This window comes from Odocoileus virginianus, chromosome 4 (genome assembly GCF_023699985.2).
Source record: "Odocoileus virginianus isolate 20LAN1187 ecotype Illinois chromosome 4, Ovbor_1.2, whole genome shotgun sequence".
NCBI lineage: Eukaryota > Metazoa > Chordata > Mammalia > Artiodactyla > Cervidae > Odocoileus > Odocoileus virginianus.
In genome coordinates this window covers 79,252,785-79,268,396 of record NC_069677.1, presented here as the reverse complement: position 1 = coordinate 79,268,396, position 15,612 = coordinate 79,252,785, and the positions used below count along the sequence as shown (strand labels likewise).

The following is a 15,612-nucleotide window of genomic DNA, read 5'->3' as shown; positions in this document are numbered from 1 at the left end:
CTGGGAGATAGTGAAGGACAGGGAAACCTGGCGTGTTGCAGTCCATGGGGTCACAGAGAGTCAGACATGAGTGAGTGACTGAACAATCACCTTTAGCATGATATCAGCACAACTCAAGGATGTTCCTGAACCCGAATTCAATGCAGTGGGATGTTTTCCATCCTCTGAAACCCCATCTTTAGTCAGCATCTCTCCCAGCCTCTACCCTGGTGCATGTGCTTTCTTCATCCCTCTAGCAATTCAATTTCCTGCCACTTCTGAGACATGCCTTTTTCTTGCTAGCTTCAGCTATTAGTCAGAAGTACCTGATCCTCCCTCTAAACCGTGTGCTATGGGAACACTCCATTTCAAGCAAACTGCTCACTCTACAGACCTTTCCAAGTGGAATGGGTTTAACCACCCTATCAGCTTTATTGTGCTCTCCTGGTTTTTCTGAAGAGCCACCCAGTCATCAAGCTAGACATCGCTGAATAATACTGCTGTGTCATCCTCGTATCATCTCTTCAAAAAAATTCTATGAGAAAAATGAACTCCTTAGTTTTAAGATTTTAGGAGTTTGAAAATAGCAATGACAGGCATTTAACTCTTATTTCATAATGAGGATATCTTTGAAGAAGAAAATATATACAGCTTATCTATGATTTTTTTTTAAATTCATTTTGCTTTCATTGCCCAAAAACTGTAATTCATCCCCAAGGTCCCACAGAGTATTGTTATTCCTGGTATGAGATGCCATTTTAAGTTTAGTATGAGAGGTGACTATAATGACTAACATTTATTGTGTATTTGCTGTGTGCTCAGCACTGACAGCAAGGAGATCCATCCAGTTCATCCTAAAGGAAATCAGTCCTGAATATTCATTGGAAGGACTGATGCTGAAGCTGAAGCCCCAATACTTTGGCCACCAGATGTGAAGAGCTGACTCATTGGAAAAGACCCTGATGCTGGGCAAGATCGAGGACAGGAGGAGAAAGGGATGAGAGAGGATGAGATGGTTGGGTGGCATAATCTACTCAATGGACAGGAGGTTGAGCAAACTCTAGGAGATAGTGAAGGACAGGGAGGCCTGGCATGCTGCAGTCCATGGGGTCACAAAGAATCAGACATGACTTAGTGATTGAACAACAACAGCAGCACTGGACTAAAAGTTTGACATGAATTATTCTGATCCCTTTCTGCAACTCACACAGTACATTCTGTTGATAACATTTTGATCATTGATGACAGGCATGAGTGAACCAATTCAACAGCATTGACCTGTCATCAAGACCTGCTTCCAAGTCAGTCATCTGACATCAGGTGCTCTCCCGAGGTCTCCTGTCTGACGTGAGCATCGCTTACCTGCACAGGGGCTGGCCGCAAAGCCCACTCTCTTCCGAGCTCTGTCAAAGACCACGTAGAAGCCCTCCATGACGGTAGCACCAATCACCAGTGCGTTGGTGGATGGCGAGATGCCGAACCGGTAACATTCATAATTCAGGCCAGCCCCCATCATGGGCTGAATGTAAAGCTGTTGAAGAGGAAAGAGCAAAAGAGAAAAAGCACAGATCAGGCAACATCACAGAACTGTCGAGGTCGCTGTGTGCTCAGACCCTCCAAAGTGCCATTGGAGCTGCAGAGAATGGTGAGGATGATACCAGCCCTGCCATCCGGGAGTTGGGACCATGTGCCTGGTGAGGAACCTGCTGAAGTACAGAAGCATGCACACCACCTCTGGCTGCACGCAGGTACACCCATCCAGGAGTTGTCCATCTGTCCATCCATCCACCCACCACCTATCTGCTCAGCACTTACTGAACACTTCATAAGGCCCAGACACTGTCCTTGGTACCAGCAATACAAAGATGAATAATCATGTTCTCTGCATGATCAAAACACGCATGATCAAAGTGACACACGAGGAAGATGAACGTCAGTGTATTTGCCATGTGCAGCGAAGACCAGAGTGAGGGGGTCTCAAGGCAGGAAGGTGTGCAAGGGCACAAATGGGTAGTCTGGAGTCATCACTCACTGGACATCAATCAGTTGCTGTGTCCAGGGGGCGGGTACAGCAGTTTTAAACCAGGCACTGACTGGTGTCTGTCTGTAAATCCTTCTTCAAGGCAAGGAATTGTCCTATTCTCAACTCTGTTCTTGGCTCCTAGGTATCTCGTATATGCTCTGCACACAGTAGCGCCTCAGTAAGTGTGTGTTAAATGGATGAGCTTGATCAGTGCAGTGAAATAGACAACTTCTCCTGAGGGTCAATGTAAATTAAGAAAAGGTAGTGGATGTATTTAGCTGCTACTAAAACACTTCCATTTCAGGCCCCATAAGCAGGTCCTCGAACACACACACACACACACACACACACACACACACACTCCTACCTTTGAATGAAAGAATTCCGTAATAAAAGCCCCCCAAATCACCAAATAAAATGCAACTATGACACTGACACAAACATGATGCAAAGTGAATTTGTAACTTTCATTCTGACCTTTCTGTGTGTGTTCCCATTGATTTCCAGCAAAAACTCCAGACTGTAAATTTTGTAACATGTTGAGAAAGCTCCAGTGTTGCTAGGTCTCAGAGTAAAATGCCTGCCTTCAAAGTTAAATAGGACAAATAGTGGTATTTAGATGGAAACTATTTATGTTTTTAGGATCATATGAAAATAATCAGAATTTCCCTGTGGGCCAGGAGCCGCTTTATAAAATAAGCCAAATAGGATTTCCTGGTGGCTCAGGTAGTAAAGAATCTGCCTGCAATGGGGGAGACCCAGGTTGGATCCCTGGATTGGGAAGATCCCCTGAAGGAAATGGCCTCTCACTCCAATATTCTTACCTGGAGAATCCAATGGGCAGAGAAGTCTGGCAGGCTACAGTCCATGGGGTCTCTAAGAGTTGGACATGACTGAATGACTGAGAACACACACACAGGATTCAGCCCGTGTGGTTTTGGAAAATAGATTTGGGCACAGGCACTCTGTTTTGTGACGTGATTCTTCTGCCCTTAGAACTGATCATCCATCTACTGCTGCTGATGCCTAGATGGTCCTGGGTAGGGACCTCATTCTAAAACTTGGGTGACCAGGAGCCTTGATGATTGCTCTGAATGTCAGGAAGGGCTTCGATCAGGCAGGGCTGGGAGGGGGGCCCCCAGCGCTGTCCCCAAGGGTATGATACCAGAACATGGGGCTCATAAGGTTCTCATCAGGTGATGGTTCATAACAGTCATCCTTTCCCATCAAGGCAATGGAAAGCAACTGGGATGCGGATGATGAAGGAGAAATCAGGACAACAGGGGAAAGCAGATTTTAAAAGACTGAAAATGTGGACATGTCAAAGTCAACCAAGAGACATCTACAGTCTCATAAGTGAGAATAAAACTGAATTCTTATGCAGAGATGTGCAAATTAAATGCAATACTCCCAGACCTCCTTCATTATCTTTTCACGCTCACCCAGCACTTGGTCCTGAAAGCAGTTGATGGGCCCCAGTGGATCTTCAGCTCAGATGGCTATTGCCTGCCCTGGATGCAATGACAGACTTCACCCTGCAAGCCTGCTTTCCTCCTGCTTCTTAGAGTCCCTGACTGTCGACTCACCCACACGCCATTTATTCTCCAGCTCACATTTACCTCTGTCCTCAAGCTGGGTTTCAAGTTTAGTGACAAACCACACTGGTGAAATAATGTCCACATTTTGCTGGTGGCCTGACCAAAATTTAATCACAAAGAGCACATAATTTTAAAGGTGCTGAAAACATATCATTCTCACATCACCCTACGCAGTGCTGTTCATCCAGGGATATTGCAGTCTTCTGAAAATGTCTTTGGCAAGTATTATTATTTCTCTTTTTATACTTAAAGAGACACACACAGAAATGGAGAAGTGACCATTCAGAGTTACAGTGTGAGTCAAGGGCAGTGCTGTGAGTGTAACTCAAGCCTCCGGCTCTGGGCTTGTATCCTCTGTTGAGCTGTTATTTCTCTTAAAGCTTTCAATCCTAATCCTAACAGCTCTCCATTTTGGGAATGCACTTCTCCATATAAAGTTGAGAACAGGGAAAAGGCAATATTTATCATTTACTTTTTTCTTCTGAAATTATTCCTCCTTCCCTATCCCCCAGTCCCACTCCTTTATCTCAAATTCACCAAACTGCAACAAAGACACATTCATCTGTCCATTCAACAAACAGTTATTATGCACCACCCCCTCACCACAGAGCAGCGTTAGAAAAGGAAAGATGACCTTTGAATCTCATGATTCTCATCTTCAAGGAATTAATACTTTAATGGGGGAAGAAATAAAAGTGTGTGTGCAATTAAAGAAAAAAGAAGTCAAATGAAGAAAGCAACAGCATAAGCTCATCCCTGAAGATAGGATTCTGGGCCAGATGAGTGGACTAGAAAACATGCATTATAAGTTTGCAAGGCAAGCTCACAAGTGGACCATTCTGCTCGGCAGAGGTTCAACAAAGAAGAGTTGTTTGTGTTGGGTCTTAAAGGATGGGAAGAATGTGGATACACAGATGGAGTGGGGAGGAGGGGGCATTTCAGGCAGTCAGTGGGGTAAGCAAAGCGAGGAGATGGAGCAGGCACCCAGTACTGGAGGAGAGCCACCAAGAGGGGAAGGAAGGTCAAGGGTGCAGCAGGAAACAGGCTAGAGAACCAGGGTGGGTCCTGTGAGGTCAAGGAAAGCCACAGTGGCGAGTCTCCAGGATCGCAGTAGTGGGGTGGAGAGCTGCAGCTTAGCAAGAGGAATCTGGCAATGGTTTTGGAAGGAAGAGAGGGTGGGGGTGTGTGGAAGGCACTCTGGTGGGTCCTGAGGTGGGAGTGAGAGGGGATATGAGTGAGGGCTCTGGGGATGGAGAGAGCAGGGAATGGTGAGACCGGGGAGGACTGATGCTTAGGATGAAGGAGGAGTCAATGATTTACTGAATATGGAAAAATGCATACCTTCATCTCTGAGCATCCAGTGTTACTTTCTGTTTATAAATAAATTGGAACTAAACATATATTAGTGTTATTGGTAAAATGTTATTGCAAAAATGTCCTCAATTCTTGACCTTTCCTGGTAGGCACACCCTTGTGATGTGGCCTTGCAGGTCTTCCCATTGGGAATTGGCATCTACCTCCTCACCTCGGGAATCTGGGCTGCCCTTGGCCTGGTTTGGGAAACATGGTGCAAGAGGAGTCCAGTTCTGGGCCTGGACTTCAGGAGCTCCCGTGTGTTTGCTCTCTGTCTCACAGAATCCTGCTGCCAACCCCGTGAGCCAGGATGGTGAGAGACAATGGTCTTATCTCTCCACCAACCAAGCCACCAGATATGCAAGTGAGGCCAGCTGAGACCATCCTAAACCGAGGCCAACCTATCCTTGGCCAACCATCAGCTGTCCGGGGACATGTGAGCAAGCCTGCAGAGACCAGCAGACCTGCCTAGACTCACAAGCAGGAATAAAGGTTCACTGATGAAAGCTGCTGTGTTTTATGGTTGCTTGTTACGTAGCATTATCACAGCAATCGCTACCTAATACAGGTGTGATACTGAAATGCATATATTATGCATGAAGTACTTTACTTTTGCATGTTTCATGTTAAAAAGACAAAAGCACAAATCTACGTTCATACCTGAGGCAGGATAGTTATACGGAATGATCTGCTGGAGTTCTCGTCTCTCAGGTAGATGGAGATTTTCGGGAAATAAGACCAAGGTGTTTCAGAATTCGTCCAGCATGCCAGCTGGGAACCAGTCCAGAAACCTTCAGAGAATTCTGGAATCTAGACAAAACAAGATCACACAACAAACAGTGATAAGTCTGGCACATCAACAAGAAGTAGCTCCCAGCTCTCCTCTTCACCTCGCCAGATGCCCACGGCGATAAACTCTGTTTAATTTGGACAGCAAAGCGGAGACATCAGTCCTCTGGAAGAGTGATGGTGATGACAAAAATCAAAATGATTAAAATTACCCAGGCATGTGGATTACTTACTGATATTAGACCTGTTACAGGCACTTTAGTCCTCAACACCCATATCAGTGCAGTAACAGCTTCCCCTCCACTTTACAGAAGAGGAAACCAATGCTCAGAGAGGTGAAATGACTCACCCAGGGTTACACTGTAGTAGGCAGTACCCTTCAGAGGAGAGATCAGATTTTAAACGTGCTCAAAGCCCTTTTGGTCATCACCTTCCCTATACAATCCCTGAGCCCAGTAAGTTTCCTCCTGGTACACAGCCCTATGGGGACCCTCTGCTCTTCTGGAACATCTTTCTTCTCCTCCAGATCTCAACTCCAATGCCACCTTGTTCAGGAAGCCCTCCTTGACTACTTCTGACAGCGCTGGTATCCCACCATGTATCTCTCCTCCTTGGCCTTTCTCTTTATAGCAGTTATAATTTTACATTTATTGGTGTGATTGGTTAACTTCTGTTTCTTGCAGGAGAACCTGATTCCTCTAAGGATACAGGCCTGCTGTCTGCTCTCCCATCTCCTCTCCATAGTCCTAAAACCTGACCCATAGGAAAGACATAAGGAATGTTCTTGGAGGAAAAAAACTGAATGACCAAGAACACAGAATGTTCACCGATGCCTCTCATCAGGGGACGGAAGGGTAAAGCCGATCATGCTTGTCCACTAGTTGCCGAATCTGTAAGTTAATTACAAATCACTCCTGAGTCCTCTCACCAGATCCAGTGGTCTCTAAGAGCAGACCTGCTCTGTTCCTGCCAGCTCCCAGAGGGAAGGATTTTGTCAGATGGGTTTCTTTCACACACCCAGCACATTGCCCTGCTCAGGTCAGTAGTAGAGGTGCCTGTGATGGGGCAGAGCTAAGAGGACACCTGATGGGGGGATCTAGGAGGGCATGGGACAGGGCTAGAGCAGGAGGGCATGGGACAGGGCTGGAGCTAGGAGGGCATGGGACAGGGCTGGAGCTAGGAGGGCATGGGCCAGGAGATGTGATGGGGATGTGAGGTGGAGCTCGAAAAGGTTGATTGGAAGGAAGGGGTGTCTGTCGAGGTCCCAGAGGAAGAAGTACATGAGCTAAGTTGAGCAGTAGGTGAGTGTCAGGGCGGGAAGAGCACGGAACCTGTCCCATTGGACACCATGAGGCCATGGAGGCTGGTACTAAGGACAGGAAGGGGCAGCTGGGAGGGACCCACGGGCACCATCAGGCGTTTATCAGAGATCAGTTATCAGGATCACATGAGATGTGATGAAGGCATTCTAGCAGGATTTGTGTAGGTCACTTCTTGTTTGACTCTAATCTCCAGGGAGTCAGCCTGCGCTAGACAGAAGCATTTGAAAGTCAGTGACCAATGGGTGGGAAGTGATGGTGTGGCTGTGGGTGGGATCACTTAGGAGAGGGTCCAGGGAGAAGGGAGGGGGTGTAGGACCCACCCTGAGAAATGGGCCAGCAAAGGAGACCCCCATGAAGCAGGGCACAGGGTGGGGAGGAAGTTCCAAGAGGAGGCTGTTGTGGAAGCTGAGAGAACAGATCAGGCAGGTAAGCGTGGTTGCTATGGAGGTCAAGGAGGACAGCAGCTGAGAAAAACACGGTGTCCCCGGATGAACACACGGTGAGAGCTGCCTATCCAGGACCATGCAGGGCAGGAGCCGCCTCCCTCAGGGCAGACAACCGGGAGGAAGGGCCTGCGGTCTCTTCACCCACTGCAGGGCTGATATGCAAAGTCTCTGATGCCTTCATGTACTGGGTTGGCCAAAAAGTCCCAATTTTTTGGCCAACCCAATATTTGTGCATTTTATGAAAGTGAAGTTGGTTTGAAATATGTATCACAGGGAAGAACCCCCTGCTGGATGAGTTGAGAGGGGGAGGGGTGGTCACCTTGCTGGGTTTCAGGAAGAGGGAAGGGTGGTGGCGCCTGCAGGGAGGGCACAGAGCTCCAATCTCCAGATGAAGAATGAGGCTCAGAGGGGCCAAGTAATCTGCCTAAGGGGCACAGTGCAGTAGTGGGTAGGGGAGTGTCTGCCTCCAAAGTGGTGCGGGTGAGTCTGGAAGGCTTCTCTGGGGCCAAGCCTTGTGTCCTGGGGGAGAGTCTGGACACTCAGATCAGAGAGTTAGAAGTCAGAAGTCAGTTTACAGAAGGTAGCATCCTGCTGCTGGATTCTGCAGATGGAGAAGCACTGGGCCTGAGCCAACAAGGGCGTCACAGCTGAACAGGCGGGGAGCCTAGGTCCCCATCGAACACAAAACTCCCTCCGAGGCTCATTTAGAAAACACAGATTAACATATAGCACAGAGAACTGTATTCAATATCTTGTAATAACCTATATTGTTGTTCAGTCACTAAGTCACATTTTATTTTTCCAGACCCCATGGATTGCAGCATGCCAGGCTTCCCTGTCCATTATCTCCCGGAGTTTGCTCAAACTCATGTCCATTGAGTCTGTGATGCCATCGAACCATCTCATCTTCTGTCGTCCCCTTCTCCTCCTGCCCTCAATCTTTTCCAGCATCAGGCTCTTTTCTAGTGAGTCAGTTCTTCCCATAAAGTGGCCAAAGTATTGGAGCTTTAGCTTCAGCATCAGTCCTTCCAATAAATATTCAGAGTTGATTTCCTTTAGGATTGACTGGTTTGGTCTCCTTGTTGTCCAAGGGACTCTAGAATCTGAAAAAGAACCCATCTCTACATATCTATATCTATGTGTATCTGAATTACTTTGTTGTACACTTGAAACAATACAACATTGCGAATTAACTATACTTTAGTAATTAAAAAGAACTACAGACCTACAAACATTTCTAAAATCCCATCTAAACAATCCAGGCCCAGAGACAGAGCCTGGCATCTGTACGGTATTTACCTCTCTGAAGCCAGCCCTTTGCTTAACCAAGAAAGAAAACCCAAGTGAAGAGAGCCAGCTACGATGAACCCTGCAGACAGAAAGCTCAGGCACATCTCCCGTCTATGCACATGAGACAGAGAGCATCTCCCCTTGTTGAGCTTTCCCAGCTCAAGACAAACATCCTCCTGGGCCTCTCCTTCCTGATGCAGGCACTGAAATCAGAGGATAATTTTAGATTAGACAAACAAATTTCGTAATCTCGTTCCTTCCACCTCGCGCTTTTCTTACAAAGTCAGGCACTGCTGAACACATGCTGGGCTGACCTCAGGCATGCGAGCGCCCCTCCGCCACAGCCCCGCTGGTTCTGGCTGAAGTCACGAAATCTGCAGAGGCCCAGGCTGGTCACGGGCTTGCTGGAGTCACATGCTGTGTGCTGCCAGTGAGTCCTTGGGATGTGGGTAAAACCCTTACCGCTCAGAATATTAAATTTGAAGATGCGCATATTAATTTCACTGAGGACATTTTTTACTCTGAAGAAAAGCAGCATATTGCTCTGTATTTCCAGCATGGTCTGGTTTTCAGCCAGTTTCCTAAATTTAAGTCACTAAAAACATTGCCTGCCACTTTTTTTTCTGATTCAGCAGATATTAGACAAGATAGAGGTTTGCTCTGGCCTTTCTGCCCACTGTACTCTTGACCTCCCGGTTCACAAAGGACCTCGGTGTTGTTTCTTCTGGTTTTCCCTCTGGGTTCTTTTGATTTGCCTGCTGCATTTCCCACAGCACTTCTTTTGAAGTTTTGGTCCAGGACAACCAAAAGCCTGCTCTTTCTTCTCTGTTCCTGCTCCATCACCTGTGACAAAGTAACCACTGTGCCTCTTCCATCCATCAGTCTCTGGGTTTGGCCATAGCCCAGTGGCGTTGTGGGACTGTCAGCCCCACTGGAGTCAGAACCAGGAGAAAGACTTTTTTTGGTGGCCTTGTAAGAGTGGCCCTGCGTGGACAGACGCTTATGACGACACCCAAGAAGCTGAGAGAAATATTTATCTTGCATCCAAACAGAAAGCAGTAGCACAATGGTTTAGACATTAAATAGAAGTACTTCTTGACCAAACACCCACTGTGTTACCCTAAACTCTCACAATAAGCCACAATAAGAACACAGAGGCTCTCAGGGGGCACAAAAGTACCCCCTGCCCCACAAGGCACTCAGCTCATAAGTGGCAGAAACTAGATTAAATTCTAGTCCATCTGCCCCTAAAGCTGTGGTCCTTCCAATCCATGAAGGATGGTCCTTTGTGGTCCATCCTAGTGCTCAAACTAATTGAAAGTTGGGGTCACACCTGGATGACATTAACCAGGCCCTCAAGGCGTGTTGTCCTTTACCAGGATTTTAACGGTATTTCAAAGCGTGGCCATAAAATAATTATTATATTGGTGGATTGACCTTTGTCTTCTGTGAATCATACTTTGTTACAGAAGTAGGAGTTAAAAATCCCAGCGTAGCTTGGAAGGAGGCCAAAAAAGGAGCATAATTTTTGGTTTGTTGAAAAAGCTACAAACACATTCCTGGTTTACTATTTAATGTGTTACCAAGTGGTTTATTTTTCCTTAGTTTAAAAAAGTACCATAGCAACTACATAGTTATTTGAAATACTGAAAAGCATTGCATCTTTAGATCCAAGACCTCTGAGATTAAAGTGAAGGAATTATTTGCTGGTTAATATCAAAGAATAAAGTGGGAATCCCCAGTAGTGCAGTGGTAAAGAATCCGCCTGCCATGCAGGAGATGCAGGTTCGATCCCTGGGTTGGGAAGATCCCCTGGAGAAGGAAATGGCAACCCACTCCAGTATTCTTGTCTGGGAAGTCCCATGGACAGAGGAGCCTGGTGGGCTATGGGTCGCAAGAGTTGGACATGACTTAGCGACTAAACACCACCACCATCCAAGGATAACATCTTGAACTTAAGAAATAATAATTAAAACAACCCTCCAAACCCTTGGATGGGAATTGTTAGAATACATGGTGGTACTCCCTGGTATGTGGTCCTGACCTGGCGTGACCTCCCAGACTCATCAAACATCCTGGGGACTCACCAGAGACGTGCGGGCCACAGCCTCCACCACGGCGTCAAACACCTTCTGGGGCAGGCGCAGCAGCGTGGTGCCACTGTCCACGATGGCCTTGTCCGCATTGTACTAGAATAGGGGATGTGGGTGGGGAGAAGGCACGTGAGCAACAGGGCAGCCACGTCAATGCACGGTCCAGCCTGCCATCACCCTGCTTCTGTTACACACGCGTTCAGTAGTGTGGCTACAATTCATTTCATATTCTCAGAACTTGGGAACCAAGAACTTCTTCACCCAGTGTTCTCACTACAGATAAAGAAACTGAGGCCAGAAAAGGGCAGTGATATCACCAAAATCAACAGCTTAATTCAGGACTCTTCTCTTACTCAGCAGTGGCTGGATCTTGTAAGGACCACCACCCTCCCCGCCCACCCTCACCCCCACCCCCCGCCAAAGAGGGAAGACCCATTTGTCTTTAAAGGTTGAAATGAAACACTAAATTTTATTTATGTAAATCATGCAAAATCAACTCTCTATTACTCCATTAGCAGAGAAAGAGGAGGGAGGACGGTTTTTCAACAGACACTCCATATTTCATTTAGAATGGAACCAAGGCCCCATTCAGTAAGAGAATCTTACAACACAGAGGCATTGCCAGCCCTGCCCCCACCTCTGTCACTCTTTATGTGGCTGAGGGGGAAGGTGGAGGTCAGTGGGCCATGACCAAAGAAGTCACCCAGCCTCTAGGGACATAACTGGATGAGCAAGGCTGCCACGGGATGGAGTGAGCCATGGGCAATTTAATCCTCCTGTTTCCACGGCAAATCCCTGAGTCATATGATCAAATACACCAATCAGATCAAAAGGAAGTAAGGATTTGTTTAGGTAGAAGGTGGGAGGAGTGAAGAATTTTGAGAAACTGAAATACAGCAACTGATTCATATTCTTTTCAAGTGTAAAACTAATTTCAATTTAGAAAAACTCTAAATACAGTTTTGTTTGTTCACAAAATTATCATGCCTGTGTGTGTAAGAAAAGCAAGCTTGTATACTGAAATGTTGGAGTAGGATGATCTCACTTTTATTTTTTTCTCTGTTGTGGCAAAGGTGGCAGATTGGGAAGAGGGGCAGGAGAGAATGAAGCCTATGAGAATCAAACCTCCAAAGGTGCTTATACTTTCCAATACACACACACACACACACACACACACACACACGGAGTTTGTACTTTATTTTAGGCCAGCCCATCAGATTCTACCATTGCACTCTTCAGTGGCAAATAAATGTCTTTTGACAATAAACAGATTTGTAGACTTAGGACAGAAACACCATCCCAGGGGACTGGACCATTCCTTTATCAAGCTTTGATTGTTTCTGCAGAGGCATCTCTATATATACTCATGGTACAATGTGATGGTTAAAGTGAAAGGCAATGATGACAGGTATGAATACAATCAATGCTGATGAAATGCTGGTGGTTTTTAAAAACAATTCTGAAAATGTTGGAGATCATCACAATCATGTCATTATGTGCCACAAATAAGCCAAAATGCAATGAGAGGTGTGAACGAGGTTAATGAGAGATGTGGTTTCCCAGCTCTGCCTCCTCTTAGCACCATCAGCCACCCACATCTTTAGATCATAATGTTTCTTCGAGTGAGAACTGTGTACTGGGTCGGGGAGGGCAATAGGGGATTAGCTGTGGATGGAGGATAAAGCTGATGATGTATTTCTGGTTTCATTTTGCCTATTTTTAGTCCCCTTTTACTCTGATAAAAACCCTGCTTATTTTACTCTCTTGAACAGAATTCAGGGACCATCAAGCCAGGATGATGTGGTTCTATATAACTTTTTTCACTCATCATTTTATGCTAATTCCTCTTTTTCAAGAGGAGGAATTCAAGGGAAGCAATTAGAGGGAGGGTCATTGATATAAAATTATCTACAACAAGGCCCTGTAACTTTTATTGTCATGAGCTTTTGATTTATCTTGCAATGTAATGCACAGTCTGATTTCATATTCAGGTACTAGCTGAATTAAATACGCAAATTTAGTGGCCCAGGCACATGCAGACAAGGAGACACAAAGAGATAAGAGTGTAAATACCTCTCTGCAGTCCAGATTAAGGCTCTGGCCTCCAATTTCCAATTTTAGAATTTCTATCTGATAATACCACTCTTCCTTAATAGGGGTGTACCAGATGTCTCCTTTGTACAAAGTTGGTTCAATTCCACCTAGGACCTGGGAAGGAAAACATTTACATATTTAAGAGGAAAAAAATATATAGGCATATAACAAAGTTACACAAAGAAGCGTGCTTTTTTTGCTTTTTAAATTTATTTTTTAATTGGAGGAAAACTGTTTTGCCAATGTGGTGTTGGTTTCTGCTGTACAAAAAGGCAAACCAGCCATAATTATACATATATCACCTCTCTCCCCTCACCCTACCCCATCCCTGCAGGTCATCACAGAATGCCAGGCTGGCCCCCTGTGTTATAGAGCAACGTCCCACCAGCTATCCATCTTACACGTGATAGTGTATACATGTTGATGCTACTTTTTCCATTCATTCCACCCTCTCCTTCCCTGTATCCGCAAATCCATGCTCTACATCTGTGCCTTCACTCCTTCCCCATAACTACGTTCATCACTACTATTTTTTAGATATATATGTTAACATACAGTACTTGTTTTCTGATGAGAAGCATGCTCTTATAAGGCAAAACTTCACTGGAATCAGTACTGCCAATTTAACAGGATGTTATAAACAAATGCATAGGCCTGGAAATTAAACAAGGAACATTCTGGGGCCATGTGTTGGAAGATCAGAGACTTTGATGTCCCGCTCTAATCAGGATGCTTTGATAATTTCTCTTATGTAGAGGAAATGCATACAGTTCCAGCTTTCTGATACTGAGATCCTTCCCAACCCCATCCCAACCGTGGGCAAAGAAATGCAATAAAATGGTTAACCACACAGACTGACAAAATTTAGTTCTGCAGAAGACGAAGGATGACTTCCTGCCCCACATATTTGCATGGAAAGAAGAACAAAAGAGCTTCTCTAATCAAAACTTCATTTTGGAAATCTGTAAAATATCACCCCTCTCCTCTGAAAAGGTGGTTAAAAAAAAACAGGTAAAAAAAGTGTGAGGCTGTTTCTTGCATTCGGAGAGCAGAGGGGTCAGCATCACCGCCCTGGGGGCATTTCATGTACATTCTCCCCATTGTCTCCTCCCGTAGATGTCTGGGTGCAGGCCCATCAGGGAGACACTTGGGATATGGCATGTTCCCAGGATTGACTCTGTTTCACTATGTGTGTGTGTGTATGTGTGTAGGTATGTGTACATCTGTGCATGTATTTGTATGTATGCACGTGCAAGTATGTATTATGTAAATCTCTGTGTAACTGTATATAGTGTGTGCATGCATGCATGTGTAATGTATACACAAGTATGTGTGTATATGTGCATATCCATGTGTATATACTTGTGTGTACATGTGTGTGCACACGTGTGTAAGCATACGTGTATATGATGTATGTGTGGTGTGTATGTGTGTACATGTGTGCATATCTGTGTGCATGTGTATATATGTGTGTATTCTGTGCATGCACATACGTGTAAGTATGTATCAGTTCAGTTCAGTTGCTCAGTCATATCCAACTCTTTGTGACCCCATGGATGGCAGCACACCAGGCTTCCTTGTCCATCACCAACTCCCAGAGCTTGCTGAAACGCATGTCCATCAAGTTGGTGATGCCATCCAACCATCTCATCCTCTGTCATCCCCTTCTCCTCCTGCCTTCAATCTTTCCCAGTATCAGGGTCTTTTCCAGTGAGTCAGTTCTTCACATCAGGTGGCCAAAGTATTGGAGTTTCAGCTTCAGCATCAGTCCTTCCAATGAATATTCAGGACTGATTTCCTTTAGGATGGACTAGCTGAATCTCCTTGCAGTCCAACGGACTCTCAAGAGTCTTCTCCAACACCACAGTTCAAAAGCATCAATTCTTCGGTGCTCAGCTTTCTTTATGGTCCAACTCTCATATCCATACATGACCACTGGAAAACCATAGCTTTGACCAGATGGACCTTTGTTGGCAAAGTGATGTCTCTGCTTTTTAATATGCTCTCTAGGTTGGTCATAGCATTTCTTCCAAACAGCAAGTGTCTTTTAATTTCATGGCTGAAGTCACCATTTGCAGTGATTTTGGAGCCCAAGAAAATAAAGTCTGACACTCTTTCCATTGTTTCCCCATCTATTTGCCATGAAGTGATGGAACTAGATGCCATGACCTTAGTTTTTTGAATGTTGAGTTTTAAGCCGGCTTTTTCACTCTCCTCTTTCACTTTCATCAAGAGGCTCTTCAGTTCCTTTTCGCTTTCTGCCATAAGGGTGGTGTCATCTGCATATCTGAGGTTATTGATATTTCTCCCAGTGATCTTGATTCCAGCTTGTGCTTCACCCAGTCTGGCATTTCACATGATGTATTCTGCATATATACTAAATAAGCAGGGTGACAATATACAGCCTTGAGGTACTCCTTTCCTGATTTGGAACCAGTCTGTTGTTCCATGTTCAGTTCTAACTGTTGCTTCTTGACCTGTATACATATTCTCAGGAGGAAGGTAAGGTGGTCTGGTATTCCTATCTCTTGAAGAATATTCCAGTTTGTTGTGATCCACACAGTCAAAGGCTTTGGCGTAGTCAATAAAGCAGAAGTAGATGTTTTTCTGGCACTCTCTTGCTTT

The 15,612-nt window shown here is 45.4% G+C and overlaps 1 protein-coding gene across 1 annotated transcript in view; it reads right to left on the bottom strand.

Moving 5' to 3' along the window:
- The window catches only part of BACE2 (beta-secretase 2), a 111,885-nt gene that overhangs the window by 32,496 nt on the left and 63,777 nt on the right, over positions 1 to 15,612 (bottom strand). Inside the window, exons 5-8 of the mRNA XM_020899817.2 lie at positions 12,967 to 13,101; positions 10,888 to 10,989; positions 5,614 to 5,763; positions 1,342 to 1,510 (exon numbers count right to left, since the gene is read on the bottom strand). Of these exons, the coding sequence (XP_020755476.2) occupies positions 1,342 to 1,510; positions 5,614 to 5,763; positions 10,888 to 10,989; positions 12,967 to 13,101 (556 nt within the window). The remainder of the gene's footprint in view (positions 1 to 1,341; positions 1,511 to 5,613; positions 5,764 to 10,887; positions 10,990 to 12,966; positions 13,102 to 15,612) is intronic.